The 20,166-nt window shown below is 40.2% G+C and overlaps 1 protein-coding gene across 1 annotated transcript in view; it reads left to right on the plus strand.

The window, feature by feature from the left end:
- Positions 1 to 20,166, plus strand: part of LOC144953806 (immunoglobulin superfamily DCC subclass member 4-like) — a 336,924-nt gene that overhangs the window by 222,054 nt on the left and 94,704 nt on the right. The window contains exons 11-12 of the mRNA XM_078884448.1: positions 11,791 to 11,958; positions 13,357 to 13,614. Coding sequence (XP_078740574.1) covers positions 11,791 to 11,958; positions 13,357 to 13,614 — 426 coding nt within the window. The remainder of the gene's footprint in view (positions 1 to 11,790; positions 11,959 to 13,356; positions 13,615 to 20,166) is intronic.

The following is a 20,166-nucleotide window of genomic DNA, read 5'->3' on the forward strand; positions in this document are numbered from 1 at the left end:
AAGCGTCCTTCTTCAGGTGGGGACAACTTAGCGAAAGCACAACCGCTTAAGTGTGTCCCTAATTAATTTTTGTTGTTGTTTCAATTCCATTTTAAACAAAATAAAGAGAACATATATTCACAGGAATAAACATGCACATATACACAAACACATGCATGTAAAGACTATTGAAGTTTATATGTGAAATAATAAAAACACCCGATGCAGGAAAATCTAACTGCGTTTTAAGTCTCTTTTTCAAGTGCATCGCATACTAGGATGAGCATTTGGCATGTCGGAGGAAACCAGGAAAACAAATCCACACAGATAGATTCAAGAATAAACCTCTCCACTGCCATCTCATCCAGGTCACCCTAAAGTCCAATCCCACAACACAGGGTAATCACAGGAAGGAACATATTCAACTACTAACCAGGCTAAAAATCTGCGTAGCTTCTGATATGAGATTGAGATTGGGCGCATCAGAGTTATTTGGTCATTGGCAATGTGCAACAGAAGAATGAAATGAAATAAAAATAGGTATTCTTGGTTCTTTCGGTAAAGTCACGTAGAAGGGAAACAATAAAATAATAAAAATATAAAACAATAAAATTCTCACACCTGTGGTTTTCACACCTGATTATGATTGCTTGTGTTGCAATGGAAACGTCGTGAGAATTTTATTGTTTTATATATATTAATTATTATTTTATTGTTTCCCTTCTACGTGACTTTACCAAAAAATAACCAAGAATATGAATCCCTGCAGTCACGAAAGCTTTAAATCTTAAATGTAAATAGGCTTCGTAAATATATATCTTTTATTAAATCTACAATTACAATTGGATATCAACCACAGCATTTGCCAATAACAGTTGTTAGAAATGACCTTGATGTTTCTTGTATTTTTCCATTTGAGACCCCGTTTTCATCATATATTCTTGAGCGCTTTTGTTGCTCACACCCCATCTTATTTTCCCTTTTATAAATGTACGGTTGCACAATTTCACAAGGTGAGGTGTTAAATAATGCACGGCTGCTATCACCATAATGAAGTGCGGGGATGGGGGTCATGGAAATTAACATGAGACAAGTCGCCCTTAAAACGATCCGAAGGCTATCTTTACGTTCACAAATTGCTAAATGCTGTCTTACACACGTGCCGTGATGCGGAGTATGGCAGGTCTCCTCGCGTAATCTCCCGCGTGTTTGTCCATGAGAGAGAGAGATGAGGATAATTTGTTTTAAAGCTTGTCCAATGATGGCTTCTTGTGGCTTGATGGGAAGCTTCGACTTCCTCGGTTTGCTCTTACCTGGTATCCCATGTCCCAAGGCTCTAAGTTTTCCAGAACCTGTGAAATTGGACCTCTATGACATTCATCTTATTGCTGATGACAGAAGAAATGAGTTTGCATTATTTGTTAAAGCTCAGTTGTTAACAAAGATTACGTTCCATAAATGTTTGGGTGGTGGTGGCGCATGCCTGTAAGCCGGCACTGTGGAGGCAGCAAGGTTTGGTGGATCACACAATTATATTCTTTGAGTCTTTCGGTAAAGTCACGTAGATAGGTTCAAAGACATTAACAAAAACCTAATCTACGTGACTTCACTGAAAGACCCAAAAATATGAATTCCTGCAGTCACGAAAGCTTTAAGTCAAGATCACACAATTGTTGTGAATATCCTTTACCGTGGGTGTGAAATTGCCATACCCTGGCTTGCCAGGATAATGAAGTACAGCAAAAATCTGGACTCCACCTGTTCCATCTATATGGGAGAGTGTTTCCACCTCAGATTCATGGGTTTTCTACGGGTGCTTCGGTTTCTTCCCACATGTAAACACTAATTAATTTGCTGATAACACCTTAATATATATGGAGGACCACAGGGGATGAGCAATTGTTAGCACTGGTTATCGCGTGGCTGCCTTCCTGCTTGTCTGCGGTGTCTTGTGCCTGTGAGTCATTATCTATCTCCAAGAGTGAGTGAATATTGTACAATAAGTTACATTTACTCTTATAAAGCATTTTTATTGGCTTTGAGCATTCAAACATTTAGACCGCTGAAGCACAGCTTGCAGATCCAGTGACAATTTCCATTGCATCCACATTCATTACCAACAATCTCACACCCTCCACATCGTCTTCTATAAGATGTAGTTCATCGTATAAGCATTGCTTATGATTCAGAATTGATATTAATAGCGTTCGTTTAGATGTCTGGGGGTCAAAGCAAATGTCTAAAGTATGTGCGGGGTGACCCGAGGCCACTGCAGTGCGGTCTACATAGACGACGGGCACGTTCGACCTAGAACGTGGAAGCCAAATGTTGCAGGTTTGATACTTGTCTGAAAATTGGTTTAAAAAAAAACGTGTGTATATAAAATGTAACGGAGAAGAATTAAAAATGACTGGGCATTCATTACGATATCTGATATGTGTTTTACAACCACTTGAAATCATTGTAACCAGGTGGTCTGACAGTGCAGTAGTTTGCATCTCCCAAGGTCGGGACGATAATCATTCACCTCTGGCAACATCTAAAGATTACGGGCAATGTTACATTCGTTATTATTAGTTTGTGGTTATGGCATTCTTGAATGTGTGAATCTTTTAATGCTGAAAAGATTTTTTTCTTCCTTTAATGCCTTTATCAGCTGGTAACTCGCTAGCATTTATTCTTGCTTTGAAGCGTTCGTGACTGCAGGAATCTATATTCTTTGGTTCTTTTGGTAAAGTCACGTAGGTAGAATATATTTGTTTAACAAGCCTGACTGGCAATGTGAACCAGAGGGTTTAAATAAGCTCAGTTGGCTTGCTTAAGGAAAAAGTGCTGTATATAATTAGTTCAGAAGGCACATAGGCGAAAAGACAAATACAGTATTAGAAAATGTATATGGACAGAAACACCTTTGTATGTTCATGCATATATTTTACCATAATTCTCAAAAACAATGGATAATTTATCATTACAAATATATGTATATTGTAACTGTTACTTTATTTTATATGTTTATAGTTTTGTAAAATTGGCTACACATTAATCATCTCATCCTATGCATGACTAGTTAAATAACCCATTCAGATGGAATTCACCAAAATTGGGTCCGATTCAATGTGGATGTTGAACTGATTGCACATTGTATTGTTTATTGTCTCTCTCTCTCAAAAATTGCTGCCCTCTTCCTCGTCTCTTAATGGTAGCTAAAATCTAAAATGAAATGTCAAAATGACAATGTATAATCATCCCACTCCCATAATTTCACCTTCCCCATTATGATGGTTCCTCATCCACCCCTTGTTTTACGGAGAAAAGACACCGCTGTATTTAGATGTTTTAGAAATGAAAACGGTTATAATAAAAAAGTGACTTTAATTATTTTTCTTTAAACAATCCTCCTAAAAAGTTATCTACAAAATATTCATTATATAACTATATTAATGATTCCAAACCAAACAAATTTGCATTGCTCTTTAAAATGTAGCAGCTGCTGTTTAAAAGAAGAAAACGTATAGTCTCACCAACCGAAACTGAAGCGTAATTCAAAGCATTATCTATAGGTAAGAAGTAGAACTCTGTGCGTCTTTAAAATATCTAATTACTCTCCATTATATACATCTACAACTGCCGAATATGTGTGTAGAGTCGTCATATGAGGATTTACCCAGAAATACCGTATTGGCCGACTAAAAGCTTGCGACAATTAAAGTGAAGATTAATTAAGCTCATTGTAGAGGGTAACTAACAGAGTCACGAATGAGAGTACCAGTGTCTGACCTGGGCCGCAAATGATAAATGAGATACAGTCCCTTTAACAGCAAATTATTGTTTAACCTCAGGATTACAAGACAGATTTATACATTTTTCTGTTTAGAATTAAAATTGTATTTTTGTTATCCTGACCCAATGAATTATGGGTATGATTATAGTGTTCCAGTATATTATGTTCATTTGTCCTGAAGGTGTTGGTACCTTTCTCTATTTGTATCCATAAACATTTACACAATATTATTGTCTAACAAATGTCTTTTAATAAAACGTTATGAACATATTTAAATAAAGTGCTAGCCCAGAGCATTTTTGCAGCGAGCTCTTGTTTTTTTTTTGCAGAAATCTGAAATAACATTTTAGGCTAACCCTAACCTATAACATTTAATTAAATTTGACACATGTGTGTAAAGGGCTTTTCTAAAGCAATGTTGGGTGGTATTATTAAGTGGCTGTCATGTTGTTTACAATTGAAAACAATTAAGAGGCCAGCATCGTAAATGTTGTGTTGCAATAAACCATTTATTTTAAAAATTCCTTTATTGACAATTCTAAAGGCAATATTCTTTATTCAGAGAGATTGTATTACATTTTACAATTCTGACATTGCTAAAATCGTATACTTGCAATACCATGTATTTAAAAAAAATGTTATCCGACATTGTTATCACAGTACTTACATTTGCTTAATTTGTTATTTTAGGGAAGCCTGTTATAAATATGTGGAGAAAATATAAAAGTGGAAACAAATGTATGCTACAACATATGGTGATGGCTAGATGGTTTGTAGCTAAAGCCTGTATCTAATCACTGAGCACACATTGGTTAGATTCTGGATTAAAAAATTGGCTATTGGCCATGAATAAATAATGATATCAAAGTGGGAAGATAATCAATGGTTATATAATGAAAGAAATTAAGGGAGTGTGGGTTTTCCCTGCTTTCAGCCTATGCAGGATATTCAATGTGTAGATATATAAGAAGACTCTCATGTTGTGGATCAGCCATTGGCATATGAATACACGTGTTGAGGAAGAGGAGTCTTTTAGAGTGACTCCACAAAAAACTTTTCGAGTCACATTCAGAGCGGTTCTTTACAAATGTAATGCTTCACTGATGCTCTAAAATGATGTTTTTTTTTGTAGATGACCTAACTGTTAAAAGCACAATTATCATATAATTGGTAATGAAACAAAAAAAATATTTTTGTGAATAAGGATGGTAAAACTACTATGAATTGCAATGAATTATATAAAGCAAGTCGCGAACAAATACTGGGTAAGTTTTCATCTGATCTGGATTAAAATCATTCATCTTGTCCATGATTATCCATGGTTATTGCAGATAATAGGATTAACTAACGCCTCATAGTGTGCATTGGTGGTGATGGAGGCAGTCGTCGAGTTAAAAATGCCATTGTTATTTTCATCTTTCACTTTCTTTATTTCTCGAAATTTCCATCATCGATCATTAATTATCTTCATCAATCATGACCATAACAATAATGCAGTCTATAACAGGCACAACATTCCGCAGCATAAATAAGGTGCGGAGCCAAGCTCAATGTCGCTCAAAGCCATGCAACAGAGGGAGGGCATTTAAGTGTCTCTTAAAAGTAGGTGTATTTTGAATGCTGCGAATTTGCAGCGGGATGGTGTTCCAAGTGGCGGTGGCTGCTACGGAGAAACTACGCCTCACAGTGATGTTTCTGGTCCTTGGTATAGAGAGAAGGATGTGAGTTGTGCTGCTGCAGATAGATCTAGCGTGAGCTGTAGTGCAGGGTCACAGGACCAAAGATAGATATGGTGGACAACTGAGAGTAGAGGCATGATGCCCGAGTCAGAAAACCTCGTTGGTGAACCTGGTAGGCATTGGGAAGCCAGTGGAGGAAGATGAAGGAATCTATTCGAGGATGACACACACCAAGGATGACGTGGGCGTGATTGTTTTGCAAACCGTTGGAGTTTCTTGGAGTTATTTGAAGATTAACGGAGTTGCAATAGTTGTGGCAATGCCTGCCCTATGATGCAGTCAAGGGTATTTGGTGAATCCGGTGGTGGACCCTGCTGTGGTAATTACAATATCTGATTATGTGTTTGGCATAGCTGTGGAATGAATGATAAGGTGGAGCCGACAGTGATGCCAATGAACTTCATGGTGTCAGAGAATTCAATAGTGAAGCCAGTGATTAATATGCTTGAAGGGAGTATGGATGTGGTGAGTCGCTGTCTGTTTGAGGGATGCCTTGATGGTTTCAGTGATGGTGAAGGAAGTTGCAAGCTTCAATGATGCTTCTGGGTCTTTGTGAGTGGGGGCCAGGCTGCTGTCAGGATAGAGGCCTTTGAGAACCTTCCAAAGGTTGTGAAGGCGTTATCATCATCATGCATGTCATTATATGCATCCATATTCGTCACCATGTCGACTATGGCTGCAACTATCCATCGATTAACATCGATGATCATGTAAATTGGAAGGCTGTGATCATGATGTGGCAGCACAGGCAACTTTGTCCATCGACAGCTGGATGCTAACTAGACATATACTGTAGTATCTGGATTTAAACATACCCCTTGGAAGTAAATCCAATAGACTTATATAAAAACTGTGACTATATAAGGCGTGATTTTAACAGGCTTTTGCAATATAGGCAAAACATCATTGTGCACTTTTTGTTATGGTACGTGAACAATAACTCTGCCATTTTGCCATGAAGTAGTAATTTTACTGAGGTTTTAATATAAAACACGTAGACTCTTAAATCGGAATACTACGAAAAAAAGTACATACATTTCAATTGATCTTGCTCCCGTTGGAGATAATGAAGGTTTAATAGGCATTGTAAAGATGATAAATATCGTGTTTTGTAATTGCTCTTGGTACCACCCATTATTATGTCCATTACTTCTCCATCTTATAATAATCGCTAATTGTGTAATTTCCATCACTATTTCCTACTGACAGGCCTAATGACCATCAAAGTGCCTTACAGTTAATGTAGCACAATATTAATAGACCAGATGAGATTTGTACAAAAAAAACATAATCTTAAAAACATTTTTTTCTTGAATATGAGCATGGAAGGAAAATTGTAACATATATTAATGCTGTTTTCTATAACTACACACGTGTAAGTGAAACGCTATTTAATTATCTTGAGGGATACAGCATGAGATATCATAAATTTGTGGTAAACAATACTGGTGCAGAACAATTCAATAGTTAACATCGCGTGTTGTAACGAATGGCGTGGGAATTAAGCGAATCGCACAGCACACACTTTTACGTAGTAATGCTTGTAAGATATTCATGAACGTACGTATACTGTATATGCAATTCCTCAATGTTGTTTCATTGTAACACCGGATGTTGAACCAGGAGAATGGCACTGACTGGTAATGAGTACTGCAGAGTGCCGATATTGACGGTATTATTATGAATAACTTTAAACTATGAACCGTTCACTATTGAACGAAGATGGAAATTATGATGACTCTAAAGTGGCTGATGATGCTGTACTGATTGCACTGTGTAACAAATTTATGTTTTGTTCCTGGGTAGTAAGTGTTATTTCCGAATTGCCTATGCCTCAAAAGTACAGAAAATGGCTATTATTCCCCACAAATGTTGCTTTTGTGACCAGGACAGTGATATTTTGAAATTTACCTATTTTCCAGAACATTCCAGATAGATTCAGTGCTGGGTAAACGTGGAGTAACTTCTAAAACATTCTAGAACTTTCCAGTAATATAAATAATAGTATAGATACAGGGGCCTTAAGCCAGTTCAGTTTAGTTCCAGCTGCCTAAGTTTTTAATTTTAAAATGTTTTACAATTTTCAATGTAATTGAAAAAAATATATAAAACATATATCAGATCTTAGTCATGGGTGAAATAAATGTATTTTTGTCGGATGGTACAAAGGGGAAAAGAGAGCCATTAAGTTTGCTATCTCAATAATTTGGCGGGAACCCACTGACCACTCAAGCAACTGTTACTTCTGCATGGTGGACCCTTCCAAACGTCGGATTGGCAAGAATACACCTGCTATCTCGTATCCGGACCTTCCTTCATCCTGCCATAAGCTCCCCGTACCCACTCCTCCAGAGAGAGAGCAGCCATCTTTAGAAGAGAGCAGCAAGTCAGAGAGTGAGGAAGACGTAGATCCAGATTACAATTTCAGAGGTGGAGCTGAGGATAGAAACCCATACTACCCCAACCAACATTACCTCAACGACTTGATCAGAGATATTGGTCTCACAAAGTCCAATGCCGAGATTTTTTTGTCTAGGCTCAAGCAGTGGAACTTGTTGGATGAAAGTGTGCAAGTCGCAGATCAGAGGAAGCATCACCATCCTTTCTGCAGCTTCTTCACCCGTCAAGATGGGCTCTGCTTCTGCCACAATGTGACCCGCCTGTAACCAGAATGAGTGGCGCCTCTTCATTGACAGCTCATCCAGGAGCCTCAAAGCCGTGCTGCTCCATAATGGTAACAAGTACCTGTCTCTTTCCCTGGCTCACTCGGTACACCTCAAAGATGATTACAACAGGATCAAGACCTTGCTGGACGCCTTGAAGTATGATGAGTATGGCTGGGAGGTCATCGGATACTTCAAAATGGTGGCATTACCCAAGGCAGTTTTACCAAGTTTCCCTGCTATCTTTGCCTTTGGGACAGCAGGGACACCAAGGCGCACTACCACAGGCGGGACTGGCCACAGCGGACCGGGTTCTCTGTGGGGAGGAACAACGTCAAGTGGGGGTCACTGGTGGACCCCCAGAAGGTGCTGATGCCACCACTGCACATCAACTTGGGCCGTATGAAACAATTTGTCAGAGCTGTAGATAAGGAGTCAGCAGCCTTCAAGTACCTTCAATACTTCTTCCCTAAGCTGTCTGAGGCAAAGGTCAAAGCCGGTGTCTTCTTTGGACCACAGATAAAGAAGATCCTGGAGTGCAATGAATTCCCCAAGAAGCTCACTAGTAAGGAGAAAGCGGCTTGGAACAGCTTTGTCGCAGTGGTTCGTGGCTTCCTGGGCAATCACAAGGTCGAAAACTATGTGGAGCTGGTTGAGACTCTGGTGAAGAACTACGACACAATGGGCTGTAGGATGTCCCTCAAAGTCCATATCCTTGATGCTCATCTTGATAAATTCAAGGAGAACATGGGAGAATACTCGGAGGAGCAAGGCGAGCGCTTCCACCAGGATATACTGGACTTTGAACGCCGCTACCAAGGACAGTATAACGAGAACATGATGGGAGACTACATTTGGGGGCTGATTCGTGAAAGGGATTTACAGTATAATCGTAAATCTCGAAAAACTACTCACTTCTAAATCTTTTGTAGCCATTTTTGTATTACATTAGTATAAATACATGTTAATTTTGATTCATATGTTGTTTTTTATGATTTAATGTGAACGAAAAGACACAAATTCGCCCGTATTCTCATTGAAATAGGTACATTTAAAAATATCATTGTCCTGGTCACAAAAGCAAAGTTTGTGGGGAATAATAGCCATTTTCTATACTTTTTATGCCTAAGCAATTACGAAATAACACTTACTACCCAGTAACAAAAATTGTGTTACATAGTGTTATTTAAGTTGGCTCTATTCAGGATTTTATTTGACAACCTTGAGAACATCATTTTGCTGGCCTAAGGGCTGAACTATTACTGCCATTAAAAGAAATGTCAAGAAAATGCTTTTAAGTTTTTTATTTTTATAAAGCTATACCAATGGTGTGCAACCATCCAATCGTAAAAAAATACATATTTGTGCTCAATAGCTGGGATCCATGACAATAAATTGTTACTCTCAGAGCTATCCAATGCATTGCTGGAGTGTTGCATTTCAATTGGTCATCCATCCTAATGAAGGCGATGACGATGATGAGCATTATGATGTTACACGTAAAAGCATTGTGAAAGTGCAATTGATGTTGCAGCATGTTTGACAGTTTTGTCAGACGTTATGGGTTTGTCTTTGGTAAGTAGCAGCGGCATTAAATCAATCGGTCAATACTTCATTCTCATCTTGGTTGCTGAGCTCACTCAAGGTAGTCGTTGCCCAGCAGCGGCAGAAAAATCTTCCCTCGTTCTGCAGGTTTCCCTGCCCTGGGGAATCTGCAACCTTTGCCTGTTGCCTCTAGACATGAATGTTGACAGCTGAATTTTTCAAATGTTTTCTTGCTTGTTTAAGATTCAGTTAAGTTGTCACGACCGTGTACAAGGAACAATTCATGATTATATTTTCATATTAATGGACAATAGTTTCTGGCATTTGAACATAGGTGCATGAGGAGGATGCTCGGCATTCTCATGGCAGAATCGGATAAGCACCTTGAGAGTTCAGAATACCAGGTTAAACGAGAAGCAGTAGTGTAGATGTAATGATGGGAATCATATTCTTAGGTTTTTTCGGTAAAGTCACGTAGGTAAAAAATTAAAATTAATAAAAGTAAAATAAAAAATAAAATAAAAATCACGACGTTTCGGAGGCAACACAGGTGAAGACGGAAGCTTGTGTTGCCTCCGAAACGTCGTGATTTTTATTTTATTTTTTATTTTACTTTTATTAATTTAAATTTTTTACCTACGTGACTTTACCGAAAAAAACCTAAGAATATGAATCCTTGCAGTCACGAAAGCTTGAAATCTAGAATTAATGATGGGAAGTTTACGACGGGCGGGGAACTTGTGCAGGATGGAGGAGGGCACTCAGAGGACCACTCCATGATCAGCAAAAACCACGTAAATATAAAAAAAGGTGGTGAGATATTGTAAGGACAGACTTCGGAGGCTGGCTGGATCGAAGTCATGGAGAGGTATTATGTCTTATTTTGATATTGAATCCAACATGATTAATTGATAAATATACTACCATAGTTTACTTTGATGACTATCTTGAAACCTGTATACAATATATATGCTCTAATAGTGATTTACTCAGGAATATCTCAACGGGAGTCCCAACGTATTGTCTAATTCCTTTGTCTGTGAGTGGAAAGAAGTTACCAGAGATAATCCATTCATATGATTCGATAATGTTTAAGCTTCAAACAAATAGGTTGTAAACCTACTTACTTCACTGCCATCTACAAGCAATGCAGTGCCTTTAAAGTGGGTATTTTATGCAAGTTCCACTTCGATGTGATCCATAAACATTGCCTCTAATTTGGGTCATTAGATTCCAATTTGTATATGTATGTCTTACAAAGGATTGAATACATAGGGGGGGGAGGTCTAATGAGACTGAACATAAGGACTTTAGTTTTCCCAGCGGTGTGTGTTAATAATGTGCAGAATTGAAAGACATCTGCGTGTCATCTCATCCACCAACCCTGCATCCAAATGACTGAGTTAGAGGAATATGATACTACAACCCCAGTACATTTGCCAATTTTGTTTAATGACCTTTAACATCTTCACCAAGCAAACAACATACATTTATAAACATTCTGTCACAATGTCATGTGTATGGTTTAGGGCTTCAAACTTGAGAGTAATCTAATTTTGAGCAGAGCACACTAGACCTCTGAACCATGAGGCCACACAGTCGTGCCAAAGAAGCATTCATTAAAATAGCATGGTCATTAACATACACTGCCAACAGGCAAATGTAGGGAATTTCTAAACAGTTCAGTTGCTTTGTTAACATGTGCATTGGACTTTTCCACCATTATTAATGGGAATAAGTATATGCTCATTTTACTATGTGTTATGTTTCTCGGTTTGCCTGTTGCTGTGGGCAGTGGTGCACGAAGCTAAACATTTCAGAGAGGAGCGAATAGTAAATCATAATTTCAGAAATTATTATTTATTTCCAAATTTAACGTCAAAAATGTGCTGAGATATATTGGCCGTCTAAATATGTGCCCGATATTGCCCCTTCTACTCCTATTCCCCCCCCCCCCTGCCCCGCCTTAGTTGCATCTCAGGGTGTAGACTCCTGGAGAAATATTACATTCGGGGCAACCCCCCCCCCCCACTGGGCTTTGCCCACCAAAAGCGATGACACCGTGATGCCCGCCGCCCCACAGACACGGCGCGGTGCGTGGAGGTGAATGGCTCGGAGACGCAGGCGGTGCTCGGTGGCGTGCTGCCCAACCGCGTGTACAAGGTGCGCATCACGGCCGCGAGCGCTGCCGGGTACGGTGTGCCTTCGGAGTGGATGCAGCACCGCACACCACCATCGATCAATCGCAGAGGTGGGTGGGCCGTGTGCGTCGCGCAGCCCCAGGCGAGCGTGACCTGTGCGCGGAATTTAACGTGATAGGATACCTCATGCACTTGACCCTGTGACACGCTCCCTGTCTTCCTCCACATGCTATTTTGTAACTCCTGACCTTTTGACAATATTTCCTGCATTGGCTGTTGGCCCATTTTTATTATTAAAGTGAGACATATGGCTTTTATAAAAAACAATATCTAGACAGGTCTACTTGGTGGGGCAAGCAGGAGGCTGTTGTATAAGAAAATAAATGGAAAAAAAACACATTTAATGTTTTGCCAGTCCTTGCTGAATCATATGTTATGGTGACTTATAATCTCTGTGATGAGATTGATTGAGATGTATTGTTTGTTTGACTGACACAAAATAATAGTCCACAGGAGCCAGAGGCTGAAGTAAAAGAGTAGTGTATTGTTGCATAGATTTAAGTTGTTTGGGATACAAATTATAATGAATTCTCATGAGCACATGTTACAGTTGAGAAGGAATCAAGCATATTTGTCAGGGTTTTCTGTAAGCATTGCAATGACATTATGAAGACAAGTTATTGATTGTTTTGTTTGCATTTTGCAAATAATATTCTGTCCATTAAGGGCAAGTGTGCGACTTAATCTAGTGCTCAAAGTTCCAAGAGAGGGAGAGAAACGTTGGACCGGGGAAAAGTGGGTAGAACACGAAAAAAGTGGATTAACACGAAACTGTAAAATTACAATTGCTACACAAGAGATCAAATATGACTGTGAATTGTTTGGTCTGAGACATTAGTCACAATGGGTTTCCGGAAAGATATTGGAATACATAGAGTATATTTATCTAAGTGGATATTGCTTCCCCGTATATGTTTTTAAAATAAAGAATCACCCGACCCCACTTGGTGCTGTAAATTGGATGTGAAGACCCCTTCGGAATAATAATTTACAATTGTAGGCCATTGCATGGAAGTATCATCATTTGGACCATAATTGTACAATTGTATACAACTATATAGTCAATATATTACCATACTCTATGCAATTGCAGCTTCTCAGAGCCTCGCTTATACAATGGAAAATGAATCATAATGGGCTACCCCAATGTTAAATAAAGAAAATTGTGACTCATATTTTAACCATCAAATGCATTGTACCCATTATAGATGTTCACAGCGTGGTTGTGGAGTAGCACGGTAGAGGTTTGAGTTGGTCTGTTTCTGTAGGATTATGTATAGCACATGTTGTAATGCACATACTAAAAAAACATTTCTACAATTAATATTGTAAAAAAAAACTTCTCAATTCTATTTGAATGTATGACAGGATTTTATGGAATCTTCTCTTATTGGATTGCTATTTTCCCACAAGAGGGTGAACTTCCCGTGTGTGTGTGTGTGCCCCAGTGCCCCTGGCCCCAGCAGAGCTGAAGGTGGAGACGAAGCCGACCTCGTTGTGGGTCATCTGGTTGCCACCCACCAACATGAGCGGCGTGCGTGGCTACCGCATCTTCTACCGCAAGGCCCACAGCACGGATGAGGCACAGCCACCAGAGTCCAACAAGGATGGAGGACGAATGTCCACCCTGATTCACAAGGACGTGTGGATGTTTGGGCCCGTGTCGCTCCGCCGCAGGACCCGGCAGTTCAAGATCACCGGCCTCGGTAAGCGCGTGGCTTTGTCAAATGCACGTACAGGATTGTAATTTTCCACATTCGATTGTGTGCTTATCCAAACGTATTATTGTCCACGTTTTACATCATTACTCTCCATATGTGGTTACGTCACTTAATTTGCAAGCGGAAAGTTGCGAGTTAAAATGCCATTCAAGTGTGGCTTCAGTCTAACATTTTTTCTGGGTTAGTAAAATATTTTAAAAAGTCAACAGTGGGTATCCTTTTGGAAGGTGGACTTTTCACCACTCAGGGCTGCCATCCGACATTAATCATCCCTTTTGATTGTCGGCGAAGATATATTCCACTTTTTAAAAGTTATATTAGTCTGAGCACTCGTAAATATATCTGCATTAACTAACCAAATCGCCAGGCTTCATTCTGCAAACGTTAACGTAGTTAGTTTCTCAGTTCACATAATAATTGTGTTTGTCTCTGTTGCATATTTGTTATGGGTAAGAAGCAAACTGGAAAACATCCCATTTTGGTTAATATGTGTTGTCTGCCCACACTGCAAGTGTGGTGATGCTTAGAAAAGTTTTCATATTTAAGGAGTAAAAAAAATACCAGTAAAATATTATTCTTATATTTACGAATATCATACACTTATTCCTGTAAGCACATTTTTCAACTAAGTGGTTTCACAGCTGGGGCATATAATGAAAAAATAAATAAATACATCAAATAATGGTGGTAAATGAAGTGGGAAGGAGGTAAGGGGAGGGATTTGTATTTTGCTATCTACCTTGTTATACTAGTGAACGCGTTACAAGTCGAAGGATTAATTATCCCCCCCCCCTCTTGAGATTCTATATACACTGATTAATGAAGGCTTCTAGTCCTTGGGCCAGACCAGATATTGGTACCACCCAAGCTGGCAAAACTTCAATGGCGCCATTTTTTTTGTTACACCAACAGAAGTAAAATAATATATGATAACCTTTCCAAATGAGCAGCTGTTTCATTTTTCTCGCAGGAAACAAGTTTTTGCACCTATCACAATCACGCCTATTTGCCTGGACGTTACAAATAAAACATTCCAACACCTCTGCTGTTAATTAAGACAATACATAATTTACAAAATGTATGTTTGTCCCCAAGGCATGTATTTCATACATTTTCTTGCATTTGTTCACACTTGTTCTTCAATTTCAGTGACTTAGTTAAGTCTGGAATAGATTTGCGCTATCTGTTTTCCTTCTGTTTCTAGCAGCTTGTTTGCTCATGATCATTTACTGGCAAGTGAGGCAAGTACTGGTGGTTCTGTATTATTTCTGTTCAGTAAATATATCTAAAGTGCTAACTTTACCCTAAATGTATTGTTAATGTACCTGTTTAGATTATTAGTTAAGGCTAGGTACTACAGTCAAAAATAATTATTTTTGTTCAGTTTGCCAGTTTTGATATTTTTTGACATGGAATGATTTCCTGTCCTGGTTGGAAGCAACTCACATGAACGACATGGTTCACCTGGATAAGACACTGAGGACCTTTGACAACCTTGGGAAAGATGTCTCAGAAGCTTCTTGGAAGGAGGTCCTCGAGAACAGCTCATGTGCACGCATCATGGAACTGTTTGAGGTCTACCGCGAGTTCCTCAGAGGTGGAAACGGCAGCCTCTCGACCTTCTGGACGTCCTATTTGGAGATAGTTGAAATCTTGTTGGGGCTCATCCGAGCATCCAGAGAGGGAGACTGGTTGCTACACTTGCCAAGCATTCGAGCAATGATCCCATGGTGCTTCGCTTATGATAGGATTAATTATGCATGCTACCTCCCCTACTACTACGCCCAGATGTATCAGCTGCCCATCACACACCCAGATGTGTACACGGCATTAATGGAAGGCGTCTTCTCAGTTCAACTGGGTTCCACCAATCCCTTTGGCCGAATTCCTGTTGACCAAGCTATAGAAGAAATGGTGAACAAAGACACCCAGACAGCTAGAGGGGCAAAGGGATTCAGCTTGAAGCCAGGAGCCGTGACCAAATATTACTGAACAGCTGAGTACAGAAGCATGTACTTCAGACAGCTGAGAGACCTGATAGGTCAAGGCAGGTCCAAACTGTCCAATCCAGATCTACAGGATCCAAGGATCAAGAGAGATGAAGCAAATGTCCAGTCTCTTATTGACCTTATGGATAATAACTGGATCAATCCTATGTCCCCTAATGAGACAGATCTGGTTAGTCTCTCCACTGGCACCATGGCTCCACCTGATGTGACCAGGGATCTCTTGAGAGCTCTTGAGATAGGAGAAGAGGCCTACCAGGTATTCAAACAAACAAGGTTAGCTGAGGACCCACCATCTGTCAAATTCCAGGGCAAGATGACCAAGGAAAGTCTGAAGAAATTATCCAATATCAGCACAAAAACAGCACATGGAAAGAAAGCATAGGATGTGGTTCTGAAGGCAGATAGAAACCTGTTCAGTCACATGATCCTAGTGGCTGAAAGCAGGAAGGTGAATATGAAGGATGTCCTTGCCCACCCACTGGGCCCACTGCCATGGGCACTGCAGCATGCTGATGGGTCCCTACGAAAAACAAACAATGCTGCACTTGCCAGAGAGCTTGAAAAGAATGTGTCTCCTGCAGAAGACATCCCAACCCCATCTACTGCCATCATTGATGGGATGAGCCTGCTCCACAAAATGAATGGCAACAACAAAACCTTTGCACAGGTGGCAGAGTCAGCCTTGACCCAGGTCCTCCACGAGGGGGCACAGAGTGAGGGGATTGAGGTTTTTGTTTTTGATGTCAACCGACAGACTTCGATCAGAGATACTGAACCGCGGTGCAGACACCACTCTCCAGTACAAGAACCTTGCAGGGGGACACCACGTCCAGCAGTGGAGAAAATTCCTGCGCAGTCCCTCCAACAAGACCAGTCTCATCAAGTTTCCGGTGGAAGAGTAGAAACTCCCACGATACAGAGAGATGCTGCATGGCAAGGTGTTGTACTGTACATGACCTGTGAGAAAACCTGCTACAAGTCGACAGAAGATGAGGGTGAGGAAGTAGCAGAGTTGCACTCCACGCATGAAGAAGCATGCATTTCATGCAGCAAATGTGGGCTCAAAGGCAGTTATCATCACAGCAGAGGACACTGATGTCATGGTGCTTTGTTTTGGCTTCCAGAAGGACATCACCTGTCCCATCTACCAGAAATGTGGGACACAGAACCGCACACGGTTTGTCGATATCAGCAAACTGGCAAGGTCACTTGGAGACAGCATCTGTGACAGCCTAATTGGCTTACACGCCTTCACAGGCTGTGGCACTGTCAGTGCATTCGCCAGTCGAGGGAAGCTGAATGCCCTAAAGATGGTGAGAAAGGACACTTCCTGCTAAGAGACTTTTAGTCGACTGGGGCAGTCATGGAATGTGAGTGATGAGCTGTTCCAGAAAATTGAGCAGTTCACCTGGTTGCATGTATGTTGCTAATAGCAGCACTGGTGAGGTGAACGAACTGCGCTACCAGCTCTTCTGCACCAAAAGGGGAGAAGTCGAGTCCAGCCAGCTGCCACCATGTAGAGACTGTCTCTTCACGCATGTTCAACGAGCCAACTATCAGGCAGCAATCTGGAAGTGCTGTCTGCAGGCTAACCCTGTGGTGCCAAGCCCTACTGAGTATGGATGGACAGATGATGATGGCAACCTGGCCATTTACTGGATGCGTTCCCCACCCACACCAGATGTGGTCTTGGAACTGCTCGCATGCAAGTGTGTGCGTTCATGCAAAATGCCAAGCTGTACGTGCCTGTCAAATGGATTGACATGCACAGACATGTGCAGGTTACAGATCTGTAGTAATCAAAAACTGCAGGATGATCCAGAACCTGACTTTGAACTCGGAGTCAGATGACGAGATAGACGAGCAGTTTGAGGAGTGACACAGGGTGGTTATTCTGATAGTATTACTGTGGTAGTAGTCGTATACATTGATGCACAGTGTGGTGATTCTGGACTTGGTTACCCTTGTTAACACCATGTAAGTACACACAGAGCTTGATAACAATAATGTAACCTTCTTCACATATACCCATCACTAACGATATTAATGGGATTACATGTATCATTGACGAAGTATATGCGAATGTCAATGTTTATAATATTCAAGTAGTTTCTTACCTCACTATGGTATTCCTTATTATCCTGTGTTTTCATTGTGTATTTAAACCAATAAAGACCAGTTTGACTTTGGTCCGGGTCATTTTTCAGTAATAATACCCATTTCGTCTTTCCGGACGCCTGTCATAGGGTATGGGTATAAAAGTCATAGTAACTACAACTAAGATGCCACTCCGCAAAGGTTATCATATCAGAATATGTCCCACACACATGGAGGATTACAAAAATCATGACTAGACTTTACCACCTCAGGTGGTACCAATAAGTGATGTTTTTGGTCTGGGCCCACGGACTATTTGTTACACGCTTAGTTACGGGCTTACAGTACCGATCATTCCATCAAGCACCAGGGTGTATTTAAGGGCCATCAGTTTACACATGTTGTTTCAGTATCGTTACCAATGAATGTATATTTTATAGTTTTTCATAACGAGCCATTTCCCCACTATTTAAACAATACCATGGAACATATTCACTCTTTGGTCATGCAGCTTGTGTCAAAAGTGTTTTACTTTGCTAAAACACTTAATTTTTCTCTTCTCATGCAGGATTTCTTTCATGTAGTACCTTTTAAAAACATACACGCAAAGCACCCTAAACTGTTATTTTGCCTTTTGTGCATATTTTGATTCCATTGCCCCATACCTAACTATCTTAAAGGTGGGAATATCAGTCAGGGTCTCCTTTCAATACATTTATTCTCGTTGCAGTTCCCTGATAGGTGGCATTCTGCATTCCATTCACAAGACGCTTGTTGAGCTGGCCCCCCTCTTCGTATATTCTGCAGTACTCTCCTGAGCAGATAAGCTCACAGTGATTAGCCCATCTGTAAATATGTAAAGCATATTTTGAGATTAACACAATCCATTGTAATTTATATGATTAGAGTAAAACCCCCCTCTAATCTTTGCACCTGATAGACTCAGAGTGATTAACATCATATTGCTCTATTTAAGATTGGAAGCAGGAAGACACAATTCTGGCAAATTGCTTGATGAATTTCGTTGTAATCACCAGCGAATACTCAATTGTAAATGTTGTGAGTTTACTCGCCATCACACCGATGTGTTGAAGTAATAGCTAATTGGCACATTTTGTTGTGCCGGGTGGTGGTGGGTTAACGACACATTGATATTTACGCGATCTGACCCAACAACCTTTATTGTGAATAATATCGGTCGCGAAAACCGACGTTTTACACTCTCCTGAGCAGACTATGCAATTCTTGGTTCTTTCGGTATTTCCCTTCTATGTGACTTTACCGAAAGAACCAAGAATATGAATCCCTGCAGTCACGAAAGCTTTGAATCAAAATTCAGACTATGTAAGTTACATTATCTATAGCCACTCCTGTTAAATGGATTTGTTTCTTCAGGTGCCATTATTCCCAGGCAGCTTTGCTGGGTGGCTATGTATAGTTGTGGAGGTGGTTACTTATTGGTTAAACCCAAATAAAACATGCCACAGCATACTCTTTGGTTCTTTCTGTAAAGTCACAACATGCTTTGGCATTGCAACAATATTTTCTTGAAAAAATCCGATTAATTTCACCACGTATTTTACACGAAGATACATGCGGTAGTTTGCAATAGTTTGTTGAATTATATTTGTCTCGCTCTATTTATTGGTGGATTTTTATTGTTATTTGGCTCTGCTTATGAGATGCCTAATTTAGTAATTTCCCTCCATTTTTAACGCCTCTTAATTACTAACGTCACGTGTACTCCCTGAACATGTATGCACAATTGTAAAATCACAACAATTACATTTTTCTAAATTCCAATATATAATCATCTCTACTATATATAGTTGCCATAAGGTGATGTTACCTTTAGGAAACCCGAACACTCACTAATGGTTGTGATTTTGCTTCCCTTGTGTAATTCTTAGGCAGGCTCATGTGAGAGTTGTATGTGTTGAGCATTGAACAATGGCATGACTCCTACTGCGATTTAATCATGATCCTCATCCTCGGACATGTTCAATCCACTGTTGGATGAAGGCCTCCCTGTGTCATTGCCACTCCCCTTAGTCTCGCGAATCTACAATCCATCTCATTTCCACTGGTGAGTTGATTTCACCGCATCATCTTTGCGGCGATCAAGCCGTCGATCACAATCCCTCCTCTGGTGGCCATGTCACCACCAGTGTCGTCTATCAGCCATTATCCGGTCTAGCCTCCTGCAGAAACCCACTAACTTCTTTTTCAACAGTCACCGTGATGTATCTGATTTAATCGTGTTATCTGATCCGTGTGTTTTCTTTCTGCATTTCAGTTTAATGGTCAGCAGGCACCACTCCATTCTTCTTTGCTCACATTTCAGTTTGTGTTCTATTTTCTTTGTCATTGTCCATGTTTCGGATCAATACGCCATGGCAGGAACTATACATTGATTAAACATTTCTTCCTC

The sequence above is a fragment of the Lampetra fluviatilis genome, chromosome 3 (assembly GCF_964198595.1).
Source record: "Lampetra fluviatilis chromosome 3, kcLamFluv1.1, whole genome shotgun sequence".
In the NCBI taxonomy this organism is placed as follows: domain Eukaryota; kingdom Metazoa; phylum Chordata; class Hyperoartia; order Petromyzontiformes; family Petromyzontidae; genus Lampetra; species Lampetra fluviatilis.